This window comes from Peromyscus leucopus, chromosome 19 (genome assembly GCF_004664715.2).
Source record: "Peromyscus leucopus breed LL Stock chromosome 19, UCI_PerLeu_2.1, whole genome shotgun sequence".
Lineage (NCBI taxonomy): Eukaryota > Metazoa > Chordata > Mammalia > Rodentia > Cricetidae > Peromyscus > Peromyscus leucopus.
In genome coordinates, this window is record NC_051079.1 from 26,305,667 (window position 1) to 26,321,079 (window position 15,413).

General features: G+C 40.7%; 2 protein-coding genes across 6 annotated transcripts in view; both read left to right on the forward strand.

Annotated features, from left to right (window-relative positions):
* LOC114686160 (protocadherin alpha-3-like) overlaps nt 1–15,413 on the forward strand; it is a 196,369-nt gene that overhangs the window by 49,942 nt on the left and 131,014 nt on the right.
* The window catches only part of LOC114686155 (protocadherin alpha-7), a 206,055-nt gene that overhangs the window by 23,353 nt on the left and 167,289 nt on the right, over nt 1–15,413 (forward strand). The window contains exons 1-2 of one of the 5 annotated variants that reach the window (XM_037197099.1): nt 3,535–5,047; nt 11,795–14,281. The exons of 3 other annotated variants lie outside the window; for them this stretch is intronic. In XM_037197099.1, the coding sequence (XP_037052994.1) occupies nt 3,987–5,047; nt 11,795–13,139 (2,406 nt within the window). In that variant the 5' untranslated portion in view covers nt 3,535–3,986 and the 3' untranslated portion in view covers nt 13,140–14,281. Of the gene's footprint in view, nt 1–3,534; nt 6,372–11,794; nt 14,282–15,413 lie in introns of those variants that run through there. One more of the 5 variants, XM_037197096.1, reaches the window with a different exon arrangement.

The window sequence follows — 15,413 nt, forward strand, 5'->3', positions numbered from 1 at the left end:
ATTCTACAACAAAAAAGCTTTATCTTCTTCTGACATGATTTCAAAGTATCTTCTACATGCAGGCATTCATTCTTTTTGTTTAAAGAAATCAGAAATGGTTGTTTTAGTCTAAATTAGTATTGAAATGAAAAAAGTAAATTCAATTATACTCAGAATATTTTTTATTACTCTGGTATGTGGTTTAGTTTAAAAGCTTATCTTGCCATCTTAAACTGAGTGGTATTGGGTTATATATAGCCAGATATACAAGATAGTTAAGTTTACATGGTGTGATGACTGTTCTTGGTTGTCAACTTGACTACATCTGGAATTACCTAAAATTCCATCAACTTGGTACACCTGCGAGAAATTTTTTTCTTAGTTAAATCATTTAAGGGGGAAGACCCAATTTTAGTCTGCATCTTTTGAGGTGGGACTATATACCTTTAACCCAGATCTTTAAAGGTGGGAAGATCCACCTTTAATCTAGGACACACCTTCTGGTGGCAGCCTATATAAAAGATATGAAAGAAGGAAGCTTGCTCTCTTTGCCTGCTTGTTCTTGTTCTCACTGGCAAGTTCATTCCTTCTCTGGTATTGGAACCTACTTCTTCAGGGTTCTGGTGTATACTAAAGACTAGCTGAGACATCCAGCCTCATGGATTGAATAACTACTGGATTCTTGGGCCTTCCATTGGTAGACAATCATGTTGGACTAGCTGGACCACAGTCTACAAGCCATTCTAATAAATGTTCTATAAGTTATGTTCCTCCAGAGAACCCTGACTAATAGACACGGTGACGAAAATACCCTATCAATTATGCTTTACTGAAACTAGTGGTTATCTGCTAACTCATGGTTTCAGTTTTCAAATTAATTCCAACACAACCAAAATACCTAATATTCACCATTTCAGTTCTTATTCTTAGCAATTTCTTGTCTGTCCCCATTTACTATAAATTTGTTATTCAGTCTGTGTTTTACAAATATATTCCAACAAAAGTTGACAATCATTAGGCAAGTTTGACAACACAAAAATCAGGGCAGAAATGCAAACACAATATGGCCTTCAATTGCCAGCTTCCCATGGCCAGTCTGAATGCCAAATTTTAGAGATTATTGATGACAAATGCATGTTAATTTAAAAATTTATTGGCCACTCTATCAAATACATTTATGAAATATATGCCTTAGACTTGAAATCATATCAAAATTTCCTGTTTCCCTTAGTCAGAGCTCATATTAATCATAATGTCTCAGTTGTGCATGTCTCCAAATGTACTGATTTAAACTAATGTAATTCAAGTATTGTAATATAAAAATTAAGAGATATCCTAACCATCATAGTGAAGATATCCTGGTTTGATCTCCAATGTTTTATTTTATTGTATGTTTTTGAGGCAGAGCTCCACAATAGCCCAGGCTGGCCTCAAAGTCAGAGCAAGCTTCCTGCCTCAGCCTCTCAGGTGCCAGGATTAGAGGCATGACCTATTCATTACACCTGGCTTTGCCATCAGCTTTAGAAAGAGGACCTCTCTGTCTCCGTCTCTCCCTGTCTCTTCTGTGTCTCTTATCTCTCTTGCTCTCTTTCTTTCCTTGCTCATACACGTGTATATATGTATAATAGCAGATATCTTTGCTTTTACGTTTATTTGACATTTCTAATAGGTGTAAACATACTGAGTTATTGTGTATTTTTCAGGTTGGTGACTTTATTATTATTTTTATTCATCTTTTTTCATGTTATCAATTTTTTACAAGACCATCTGTGATTAAACTCAACATCTAAATATCAACAATATCTAGAGTATACAACCAAAGAAATACAGCCAATAGCTTAGTTAAAACAAACATAAAGCTAAGTCTTTCCCTTTTCTCTTAAGTACCAATTAGGATTTCCCCTAAGAAACTCAAATTGTGTTTTTTAATTATTTCTTTCTTTCATTCTCTCTCTTCTTTCCACCCTCTCCTCTCATATTGTCTTAATATAACCCCTGAATTTCTCAATCCTTTTGCCTGTTGAATGCAGGGATCTGGGACATGTACCATCACACCTGGCTTGATCATATTTAAGATATGTTACTAACACATCGATTTGCTGTTATACTATAATTGTTAGATTCATGATAACTTGGTAACTCCAGGACATTACAAATTGCATTTTTAATTTTTTTAATTAAGTGTTTAGGTTAGCATTCAAAGTAAGGGGCTTTCTAATTGCATCTTCACAATTCATCATTATACTTCTTTGTCACACATTCCCCTTCTTCTTGTCCCTCTCTCTATCTGGCTGGTGCCCTCTCAGTCCCTAGTTTATCTGCCTTTCTGTTTTCTTGTTATGTGTATTGCAGTACCTGCTCTATTTCTCACCTTTCTTAAGAACTTTTCTACCTCTCTCATGATCCCCTAACTAGTTTTGCAAACCTTCATGCACACAAATTTAAATATTACAATTTATATGTACTTTATTGGTGACATAATCCATCAATCCAAAATAGTAATGGACCTTCATTTTAGCATGGAGTCATTCCAAAAGACATTGGGTCATTTTAATCAGTAAACTAGAGATTAAAGGTTTTCTTCATGATTTTCTTTTTCTAACTTTAGTCGACTCAATAGGCTCAATTTTTCTTTCTCTTTTTAACAATGCAATATATTAGTTTAGGATTTATGTCTTAAATCTTAACAACAATGACAGGTAATTCGAACTAAATATCTTTGGTATAGATTCATAGTCATTAAGTCAATATTTGTGTGTTCAAATAAAAACTGAAATTCACATAAAGAAAACAAACTTGATTATCTTGTTTATCCACCTACAATCACTTTTTAATGGGGGGAATATTTGAGTTTTTTCAATGACTTAATATTACTGGCAAGATTCAGATGCTGATTACTTGGTTCCATACAGTCTTGAGAATGATTAAAACATTTTCTTCTTTAATGCAATGCTGATAAACTTCATTGTCATCTGTAAGTCTTCTATGTAAATTCCAATATATTTTTTGTAACTCAGATAAAAACGCGATAATAAAATTGAGTGAATGAGACTTAGGACAACTTTTATATTCTAGACTCTTCACATAATTTTCTAAGAAAATAAGTATAAACAGATAAATATAATTAGAACTTCTGACATTATTTTTGGATGAAAATTAATTAATTTTTCCAAGTAAGCAACAAGTATAATTCACATTGAAGTTGTCCAATATGATGGAAATAACATTCACCCTAAAGAGATATAGCGACTGAACAAAAGCTTTAAAATGAGATAACCTTACAAATATGCTCTAAATTTCCAACAACCAGTGCTGAGTAAATTCATCAACATCAAATAGAGAATTATTTAGATAAAATAGTAAATAGCTTATTAGTATTGAATTGAAATCCCATTGTGTTGTGGTGGTAACATAGAAAAATCTGCATCTTGAATTATTCTCTACAGAGATAAGTCAAATAATCAGAATAATATATCATTTAAAAAGATTCAGCAAAACACAATTACAAAGTCTTAGGTTGGATACGAGGCATTTTATGTTACACTTTAAAAAAAAATCTCTTGAAAGCCGTATCGCCAGTACAAATGTAACTTGTCCATATTCTTTTGCACGATAATATAGTTTGTGCAGTAGTATGTTCTTAGATGTCTATATAGAAGACGAAACTACTCTAGGAACTATAAGTCTAAGACAAGGCAACCTTGAATTAGCTACCGTCTACTGAAATGTGAACTAGTTAGAAGCCTACAAAGAAAAACACAAATACGAAGACATTCCGAAGCCAGGTAAGCGAAGAAGATCGCAGAGCGCAATTGCACTTACACTTTGAGCCACAGGATGCCGTTGTTCTCCAACAAGAGCGCTAACGGAAGAAAATCAGACCATCTGCAGACCGGAAAGAAGCTGGTCCTGAGCTTTAAAGACTATAAACAGCACCCACATTGTTGCGACTGTCCTAGAGCAAGAATACTACTACTACTACTAATAAAAAAAATCTAAAAGAGAATATGTCCTTTGTCGCCATGATATACTGCCAGGGATCCTGGTGCCTGCTACTCTTGCTTCTGCTGTTTACAATCTGGGAGGCAGGGAGCGGCCAGCTCCACTACTCCGTCCCCGAGGAGGCCAAACACGGCACCTTCGTGGGCCGCATCGCTCAGGACCTGGGGCTGGAGCTGGCAGAGCTGGTGCCCCGCCTGTTCAGGGTGGCGTCCAAGGACCGCGGGGACCTTCTGGAGGTAAATCTGCAGAATGGCATTTTGTTTGTGAATTCTCGGATCGACCGGGAGGCGCTGTGCGGGCGGAGCGCAGAGTGTAGCATCCATTTGGAGGTGATCGTGGACCGGCCGCTGCAGGTTTTCCACGTGGAGGTGGAGGTGAGGGATATTAATGACAACCCGCCCGTGTTCCCAACCACACAAAAGAATTTCTTTGTTTCGGAAACAAGAGCTCTAGACTCTCGTTTTTCACTAGAGGGCGCTTCAGATGCAGATATCGGAACCAATGCTCTGCTGACTTACAAACTGAGTCCCAATGAGTATTTCTCCCTGGAAGTACCAACCACAGATGAGCAGGTTAAACCACTCGAACTAGTATTAAAAAAACCTTTAGACAGAGAACGATCTTCTGAGCTTCACTTAGTGGTTAAAGCAACGGATGGGGCCAAACCCGAGCTCACAGGCACCTTGGAACTACACATCACAGTGCTGGACGTAAATGACAACGCTCCAGTGTTTGACAGGGCAATCTATCGGGCAAAGCTGGTGGAAAACGCAAGAAATGGAACCCTGGTGATCAGACTAAATGCCTCGGATTTGGACGAAGGTCCAAACAGTCAAATTCTTTACTCCTTCGCAACCGATGTTTCCCCTAAGACAGAAGCCACCTTTCATATCGATTCAGTAAGTGGAGAAATTAAAGTCAGTGGAAAAATAGACTTTGAAGAAACTAATTTATGGAAGATTCAAGCAGAAGCAGTTGACAAAGGCAGTCCTCCAATGTTCGGTCACTGCACAATCCTAGTTGAAGTCCTGGACGTCAATGATAATGCTCCCGAGTTAATAATAACATCATTATCACTCCCTGTGCGAGAGGATGCCCCACTGGGGACAGTTATCGCCCTAATCAGCGTGACAGACCCAGACTCAACTGTCAACGGGCAGGTGACCTGCTCCCTGAACCCTCATGTCCCCTTCAAGTTGGTGTCCACCTTCAAGAATTACTATTCGCTTGTGCTGGACAGCGCCCTGGACCGAGAAACCACCGCTGACTACAAAGTGGTGGTGACAGCCCGGGACGGCGGCTCGCCCTCGCTGTGGGCCACAGCCAGCGTGTCCGTGGAGGTGGCTGATGTGAACGACAACGCGCCCACGTTCGCACAGCCCGAATACACGGTGTTCGTGAAGGAGAACAACCCGCCTGGCGCGCACATCTTCACGGTGTCAGCCATGGACGCTGACGCGCAGGAGAACGCGCTGGTGTCCTACTCGCTGGTGGAGAGGAGGGTGGGCGAGCGCTTGCTGTCCAGCTATGTGTCTGTGCACGCGGAGAGCGGCAAGGTGTTCGCGCTGCAGCCTCTGGACCATGAGGAGCTGGAGCTGCTGCAGTTCCAGGTGAGCGCGCGGGATGCTGGTGTGCCTGCCCTGGGCAGCAATGTGACTCTGCAGGTGTTTGTGTTGGATGAGAACGACAATGCGCCCACGCTGCTGCCCCACGGAGCCGTGGGAGCCGGCGGGTCTATGAGCGAGATTGTATCTAAGTCAGTGGGTTCAGGGCACATAGTGGCGAAGGTACGAGCTGTAGATGCAGACTCAGGTTACAACGCGTGGCTGTCTTATGAGCTGCAGTTTGGAGCTGGTGGTGTGCGCAGTCCGTTTCGTGTTGGTCTGTACACGGGTGAGATCAGCGTCACGCGCGCCCTGGATGAAGCGGACACACCGCGCCAGCGCCTATTGGTGTTGGTGAAGGACCATGGCGAGCCTCCATTGACTGCCACGGCCACAGTGTTGGTTTCTCTGGTTGAGAGCAACCCGGCACCAAAGGCCTCTTCACGGGCGTTGGCGGGCACAGCAGCCTCTGAACCATCCATAGTGAATGTCAACGTGTATTTGATCATAGCCATCTGTGCGGTGTCCAGCCTGTTGGTGCTCACACTGGTGTTATACACAGCGCTGCGGTGCTCAGCGTTGCCCACTGAGGGCGCATGTGGATCTGGAAAGCCGGTGCTGGTGTGCTCCAGCGCGGTGGGGAGCTGGTCTTACTCTCAGCAAAGGAGGCAGAGGGTGTGTTCTGGAGAAGGCCTACCAAAGACAGACCTCATGGCCTTCAGCCCCAGTGTTCCTCCTGGTTTGGGTTCTGGAGATAGTGGAGTCCAACAAGAGTTCTTGGAGAATGTAAGTACCAAAATCCTGGATTACATTCCAAGCGTGGTGATGCCACTGATGTAGTCTGTCAATTTACGATTCTAGCTTCAGCATGAAATTTGTTTGCCTCTCAAGGCATCTCATTTAAAGAATACTGGAGATCTAGCCATCTTCATTGCCCGTCACTCTTGTCATCATAGATATTAATTAGTAGTTCGTTCTTCATGCTATGTATAATAACTAGTAGTAGTAGTAGTAGTAGTAGTAGTAGTAGTAGTAATACTAGTAAAATGAAATAGAGCCAATGTTTTCTTTACATTAAGCAAGTATGCCAGGAAGAAGTCAGGGACCATAATGAGAAATACAGGGCATAGGCAGGGCTCAAATCTATTTTTCAACCCTGTAGTAGTTTATTGTTCTTATTCTAACAGGTGCCCTTTGCTCTTTATTATGTTTGTGTATTCGAAAGTATTATAGTGTTATTTAACTTGTGAATTTGATTGGAATTCTTAACGTATTCTAATCTCACTACACTGTCATTAGCCTTATTACATTCTCAAGGACAATTCCTTCAAAGTCCTCAACTTCTTTGGATAGACAACATTTTAGCTCCTTCCTAACATGGTGTTAATTCTGCCTAACCACCTGCCAAACTCACTGTGGCTTTCTCTTAAAGTTTAACTTATTGAGCTCTTCTACTTATGTGAGAATTTTCTTCCACTATGAATCAGAGTTATTTTTCTTCAATTCTTGGCCTTGTCATGAAGCTATGTAGAAGTACTTTAGGCTAGGGAAATTCTCACTTGTTTGTGCTTTGAGTTTGAGAGTCTAGAAATTTATGGTGAAGTCCAACACCATTGCCTGTGCTGGCCAAAGTGCATTATCTTCAAATAGACATTGCTTTAAGTACTTCATTGTAGCAGGCTTTTTCTCTGGGCTGCTAGCTCACAAAAAATGACATGGAGCCTTATTATTAATTATGAAAGATTGGCCTTAGCTTAGGCTTGTTGCTAACTAGTTCTTTATGACTTTAACCCATTTCTATTAATCTACAAGTTGCCTTGAAGCTTTTTACCTCTCTTCCATCTTGCATCTCCTTTTTGCTCTCAGTGTTCCATGGCATCTCCCCATGCCTAGATTCATTTCTTCTTCTCTCTCTCTCTGCCTGGAAGTCCTGTCTGACCTCTTCTTGCCTAGCTATTGGCCATTCAGCTCTAAGAAGGTGCCCTGGCAAAGACACATCCTTACAGTGTACAAAAAGATTATTCCACAACAGTTTGTGCAAAAGAACCATGAAATGTCAATAAAGGCACCCCTGACAACCACTTCAAAACAAAACATAGTATATATACTTCACATATTTAACATAAAATGTAATTTTGTTTCAACATCATGTTCATAGGTTTTTTTTAAAGGGAGTCAAGCACTGTATTTAGAAATAATAGAATATGCATTAGGCAATGTGAAAGAGTTTTTGTTTGTTTTGGTTCTAATGACAAATAACATACCCTTTAATCCTATTGAAGAAATAAATCATATACAGTATACTTACATACAGAAAGAAAACCATGCTATAGATAGGGTAAAGGTAATAGAAATCCTGAGAAGGTGTTAGCAGCTATGTCTCCCTTAAATGATGAATTTTGGAAGAAGGATTTTCATGAAAATAAATATTGGGAAAATCATACAAAAAGAGATAACCAAGATTTATGCCCTATTTCATGTTGCCCAATGTCTATTTTCTTTGAGACAAGGTATCATTGTATAGTCCTGTCTGGCTTAGAACTCACAGTGTAGACTAGCCTGATGTGGAAATCACAGAGATCTGCCTGTCTCTGCATCCTCAGTGGGATTAAAGGTGTTCACCACCATGCCCTGCCACAGTGTCTACTTGTATAGACTATATAGAGTATGAGCAAATATTGCTTAGTGTGTATGTGTTATCTCTCTGTGTTAGACATGCTATGAGGCTTTGATACATTATTTCATTTAATGATTACAATAATTTACAAAGTTATTAAATTTATTTATTTTGTCCCTCTTGAGATAACTCATTTAAAACACACTGGAAATCTAGCAATCTTGATTGTCTTTCATTCATGTCATCATGAATATTATTTAATATTTCTTTCTTCATACTATGTATAATAATGACTATTATAGGCTCTGACTATCTGAATTTTAAAGCTGGGATAAGAAAATCTGAGGTATCTGTCTTCTCTAGTGGTGATACTAAGTACAAATTTTTGGAATCTACAGCCATTTATGCCGCCACAATGTAGAATCTTCTTCAGTAAACCTCTTTTCTGTTCAAGCATAAGTTGAGTATAAAAGTAAAACATGAGCTGTGTACAGGTGAGTCTTTTTTGCCTTGATTACAACAATTCTTCATGCTTATATTATCAGTTTTTCATAAATGCCATATTGAGATTGGAGTCATGCTTTTCCATATTCAGTGATATTTTTCTTAGTTGTGTTCATGATTTAAAATAACTTATTTTAATCAATATCACACTGAGATAGACATTTATTCTGTGTGCAGTAATCAAGAGCTACTATATAAGAACTATGGATCTGTTGTTTGGAAATGATGTAGACAGGAATTATTTAAAACATGAGAAAAATCTGGACTTTGGCTCACAATGTTCTTACAGAGCAACAGAATACCATAAATAACCAAGTCAAATATCATATATAAAAATGGCCTCACTCTTTTTGTGTGTGAATAATAATGGTGTTTTAGGCAAGTATAAGTAGTGATAATGATGATTTGGGGATTCTAAATATAGCCAAAAGATTTGGGAACATTGAGCAACATTGTATACTTCATTAACTTCTTCAGATGAGTTGGTTTCCTTTGAAAATCTTCAGATATGTGCAGGTCTTTATGGATTCAGTCTTATTCGTTGTTATTATTATTTTCGTTTCCATTTAGTTCAACTGTTTGAGTATTTTCTATATTTTAATCACAATCTCGTGTACTTAAAATTCATTTACCTTTTTAATGGCTTATAATCACAAACTCCAAATTCTGCACCGTAATTATTTTCCATGGATGTATTTTTATTGTGTTAAGGAAACTCATATTGGTTACATAGAAATGCCAAACTGATGTACAGATTTTCCTGGTAGTTTTATTTCATGGAATGATAATTCATTCTGTGATTTAAAAAGCTGCCTTTGTCATATTATTGGTGATTACATAAGTAAAATATTTCTGTCTTGCTACTGACAGTAGGATTTATGTGAGAAATCATATATGTCAAATGCAAAATTCATCTATATCAACAGACTTTTCCTTTGTGACTTCTGTATCAAATTATAAAGCTTGAAAATATTTGTTTTCTTATTCTGTAATGGACATAAAGTCAGTAATTTGTTACAAGAAAACAATGAAATGTTAACAAAAAATAAAGGATCAGAACAGAAGAAAATAGTAATAATATTGTTGATAGAGGGATGTATATATTAATATAAGTAGAAGAGAGAACTTTGAAAGTTTCACCATAGAGAAATGGTAAATGCTTGAGGTGTTGGATGTAAAAGTCTGATTTGATCATCACACAGCAGACACAAGAATCAAAACATTGCTTGCACCTCATAAATCTGTTCAAGCAGATGTAACTTTTTTTAAAAAATATAAGAGAATGTAAATCTACACAGCTAAGGGTGAAGTGTACAGAACATTGTTATTATGGAACTTCTGAGGCTGAGATTTGCCCAGCATCAACAGGCCCTGGATTCTGCAGTCTCAAAATTCCACACCACAAATAGCAACAACAGACTACACCCAACCACTGGAAAAGATATGTCCTTTCCGTTGAGTTCCCTGGCAGCCTAAGTAATAAGGGAGACTGTAATTAGAACATTTCAAATCTGATAATATTCTTATATGATAGACAAGATGTTAAGAAAATGTTTAGCTGTAGGTTTTCCAGTTTACCTAAAGAGGCGAACCTTTTTTATTCTCAAGTGTTTAGATAAGAGAACAACTTTGTTTAGATAAGAGAAACAACAATGTTTAATTTGATGCTAGTCAATAAAAAGTACCAGATACGTTCAGCTTCAATGTGACTTAAAATTAGAATGTTCAATAAATGTGCATCTTGGAATTATTCTGGGCCAAATAAACAAAACGTGAAATTCTCCAGTGGTGGATATGCACAAGTACTCACATTTTCAGGCACAAGGTGTCGCTCTTTACTCGGTGGAAAGAGTTCATTCATAAAGTGGTCCGAAGAGTCTCGCACTCCACGTACAAAACCGACTCCATCACGCTGAGTGCCGCTGTTAAAAGGATCCCTTAAAATTTCTCAAGAATCCAGCGAGATTTGGATCCGAAGACAAGTATCTGATAGTCAGTGAAAGGAGACATTTTGGAGGCCGATTTCATATGCAATGGTAGGTTTTCAGAGAAGTGGATCCTGCACTCTGCGACCTCTGCTCTGGCTTCTGCTCCTCGCAGCCTGGGAGGCAGGGAGCGGCCAGCTCCACTACTCCGTCCCCGAGGAGGCCAAACACGGAACCTTCGTGGGCCGCATCGCTCAGGACCTGGGGCTGGAGCTGGCAGAGCTGGTGCCCCGCCTGTTCAGGGTGGCGTCCAAGGACCGCGGGGACCTTCTGGAGGTAAATCTGCAGAATGGCATTTTGTTTGTGAATTCTCGGATCGACCGGGAGGCGCTGTGCGGGCTGAGCGCGGAGTGTAGCATCCATCTGGAGGTGATCGTGGACCGGCCGCTGCAGGTTTTCCACGTGGAGGTGGAGGTGAGGGACATTAACGACAACCCGCCAGTGTTTCCTCTTAGAGAACAAAGGCTGCTGATTTATGAATCCAAGCAACCAGACTCGCGTTTTCCGCTAGAGGGAGCGTCAGATGCGGACATAGGGGAGAATGCTGTGTTGGTCTACAGATTAAGCCAAAACGAGTATTTTTCTTTAGAATCACCAACAAATAGCAAGCAGATTAAAAGACCGTCGCTTATATTAAAGAAGACCCTGGATCGGGAGACAACCCCGGAACTTAATTTGCTACTGACAGCCTCAGATGGGGGAAAGCCGGAGCTCACCGGTACCGTTCAGCTTTGGGTTCGTGTTTTAGATGTTAATGACAATGACCCGGAGTTTGATCATTTAGAATACAAGATAAGAATAATGGAAAATGCTGCTAAAGAAACTCTTGTCATAAAGGTAAACGCCACAGATCGAGACGAAGGTGTGAACGGGCAATTGGAGTACTCTTTGAGGTCAATCAAGCCCAATGGAAGGCCTTTATTTACACTAGATAAAAACAGCGGAGAATTGAGGGTCAATGGAACTTTGGATTATGAAGAAAACAAGTTTTATGAAATTGAAGTGCTGGCCACGGATAAGGGGAACCCCCCAATGGTAGGCCACTGTACAGTCTCGGTAGAAATCTTAGACGCCAATGATAATGCCCCCGAACTGACACTGACTTCCCTGTCCCTCCCTGTAAGAGAGGACGCCCAGCCAAACACAGTCATTGCTTTGATTAGCGTATCTGACCCTGATTCTGGTGTCAATGGCCAAGTGACCTGCTCTCTCACGCCCACTGTCCCCTTCAAGATCGTATCCACTTTTAAAAACTATTATTCCCTGGTATTGGATAGCAGTCTGGACCGCGAGAGGGCGCCAACCTATCATTTGGTGGTGACAGCCCGGGACGGTGGCTCACCCTCGCTGTGGGCCACAGCCAGCGTGTCCGTGGAGGTAGCTGATGTGAACGATAACGCGCCCACGTTCGCGCAGCCCGAATACACGGTGTTTGTGAAGGAGAACAACCCGCCTGGCGCGCACATCTTCACGGTGTCGGCCATGGACGCTGACGCACAGGAGAACGCGCTGGTGTCCTACTCGCTGGTGGAGAGGAGGGTGGGCGAGCGCTTGCTGTCCAGCTATGTGTCTGTGCACGCGGAGAGCGGCAAGGTGTTCGCGCTGCAGCCTCTGGACCATGAGGAGCTGGAGCTGCTGCAGTTCCAGGTGAGCGCGCGGGATGCTGGTGTGCCTGCCCTGGGCAGCAATGTGACTCTGCAGGTGTTTGTTTTGGACGAAAATGACAATGCGCCCACGCTGCTGCCCCACGGAGCCGTCAGAGCTGGCGGATCAGTAAGCGAGCTTGTGTCTAGGTCAGTGGGTTCAGGGCACGTAGTGGCGAAGGTGCGAGCAGTGGATGCGGATTCTGGTTACAATGCGTGGCTGTCTTATGAGCTGCAGTCGGCGGCAGGGGGCATGCGCAGTCCGTTCCGCGTGGGTCTGTACACGGGTGAGATCAGCACGACGCGTCCTCTGGATGAGGCGGATGCGCCTCGACAGACTCTGTTGGTGCTGGTGAAGGACCACGGAGAGCCTGCCCTGACAGCCACTGCAACTCTGTTAGTGTCTCTAGTGGAAAGCGGCCAGGCGCCAAAGTCCTTTTCACAGACCTCAGGGCGCGCTTCAGTCCCGGAGACCTCGCTGGTGGATGTCAACGTGTACCTGATCATCGCCATCTGCGCGGTGTCCAGCCTGTTGGTGCTCACGCTGCTGCTGTACACCGCGCTGCGCTGCTCCGCGATGCCCACGGAGGGCACGTGCGGGCCGGGGAAGCCCGTGCTGGTGTGCTCCAGCGCGGTGGGGACCTGGTCATACTCTCAGCAGAGGCGGCAGAGGGTGTGCTCTGGAGAGGGTCCGCCCAAGACCGACCTCATGGCCTTCAGCCCCAGCCTACCCCCCAACCTGGATAGAGATGAAAGGGAAAGACAGGAGTCAGAATCAAATCACCCCGGACAGGTGAGTTTTTGAGAAATCCCACCTTTCTGGTAAATGCATATAAAATTTAGAATTCAGTTTTAATGGAAAAATTTAAAACAGATACTCTACATTTTGAGTGCTGTTTCAAGGAACAACCTTTGTTAGTAAAACACCAGATATGCATATATACTCAGGGTTCTGCAGGTCGGAAGTGCCCCATTTGTTTCAAGATTTGGTTATATAATATTAGAGGTTCCCAGGATGACTTTTCCTGAAATAATCATTGTTTAACCTTGGCTAAGTCATATCACTTCATTTCTAATTCTCAGTGAAGTGGATAATTAGAGCAGGTTATTTAGATTTGCTCATGTTTGTCTATTGACAGTCCTTTGCTTTGGTATTTTCACATTCTTCAACCAGCTGCTTTAAAATATGTTTGTATCAACAATGGATCCCTCATCACTAGCTCTGAATTGATTCACTACCCCCTTCCCAGTTATTAAATATCCTCTACCACAACAGTAAAACTTATCTTCAAATTACTGTGAGAAAAAGTCCAGTCCTGCATTCTAATATGATGCTCTTATTAAACAAATAATCCATTCTTGATTTTTCCAGGAAAGTGAAAGAGATCTATTAAGTACTATCTATTCAAAGAAGGCTGACCTGTGCCTCCAAAACAAACTAGCAAATAAAATTGTTCAATCAAATCATGCACACTTGTTAGTTGCCATCTTATATGCATATAATAGCTGCTCATTTACATGCTTACCTAAATTTCATTTTTTTTTCTAGAAAGAAAAAGTTAAATCTATTGATGTGCATGCATGCTAATAATTATCATTCCATCATTTTCATCTTTTAAATCCTTTGTAAACACCTTATCACTAATGTCTTAAATTTTTTTCATTTCTCTAATAACACCTAAAGAGCCTAGTAAAGACCATTTATGTCTCTGTGAGTCTTCTAGCTCTGTGTCTTTTAGACAAGTGCAGAAATGTGGAGTCAGTCATGAATTTGGGGTTCATTCAAAGCACATTCTCCTAAATTGTACAAAATACCAGTTGGCACAATATTCTGGAGGAATTCATATTGAAGATCATTCTTGGCACTTGGGTTAAGAGCTTTTATTTTATTTTAAAGAAGTATCACATTTGTTTATTTATTTGTGTGTGCACATGCCACAGCATTTGGGGGACATTTGTATGAGTCCATTCTTTTCTTCCACTGTGTAGGTTTAGAGATTTTACATATGGAAAAACTGAGTAATTACTGGATTAAAGGTTTTGATCTGGAGGCTGATAAAAACATAAAGTCCATGCTTACTATATTAACAGTGATTATAGGCTTTTCATTGTGTTTATGTATAAGGCAATCTTGAATGTCAGTATCAAATTCACACTTTTCCTTTATTCAGTAATATTAGGATACAGTGAAACACTCCCAGATAGACTTTTGCATATTGTCATCTTAAAATATTGTGGAATTTAGAGGCTTTGATTTCAGCATTTTAGTTCTGTTTTGTTTTGGTTTTGGTTTTTGAGACAGGGTTTTCTCTTTATATCAGAGCCCTGCTGTCCTGGAACTCGCTCTGCAGACCAGGCTGGCTTTGGACTCACAGAAATCCACCTGCCTCTGCCTCACCAGAGCTGGGATTAAAGGTATGCGCCACCACATCCAGCTTGACTCAGCATCTTAAAGGAAACTATTTTATTCTTGCCATTAGTCTGTTCATGTGCTTTGCTTTGAAGTGTGAGAATCATAGCAGCTGCATGAAAAGCCATCACATTTAAGAATAAGCAGCAAGAAGTGATGCCTCTCACATTTATGATGAATTCTAATGTTCTCTAGATTTATGAATAAAAGAATTTTTACCTAGATTATTGTCTAGTTCACTAAACCATCCTAGTTTTCTTTTTATGAAATGACGGAATCCTTGACTTTCTCCAGAAGTTTCCAAGAAGGTGCTGTGAAGAACAAATTGCATCGTGGATTGTAAGCCATGAAAGGTCAGGGGAGCAAATACGATGTATCCTTGAAAACAATACGTTAGAGTAGTTTCTGTCACACCTTGTCTCAAAGAGGATTTTCTGATAAACTTTGAATAATAAAATATTTTAAAATCATGAAATAACCACACATACATCAATTAAACAGCATTCATAAATCATCTATGGTAATATTCAAAAATTGAATTAGAGTGGCCCAGGATAAGGTGATCCAAACCAAGACCCCGACGATCTTTCTTGTACTTGCGTAATCAGTCACGTGATGTTGCTATCCGGTCAGAGAGAAGAAGAATATTTTGGTTCCTGAGCCCAGATT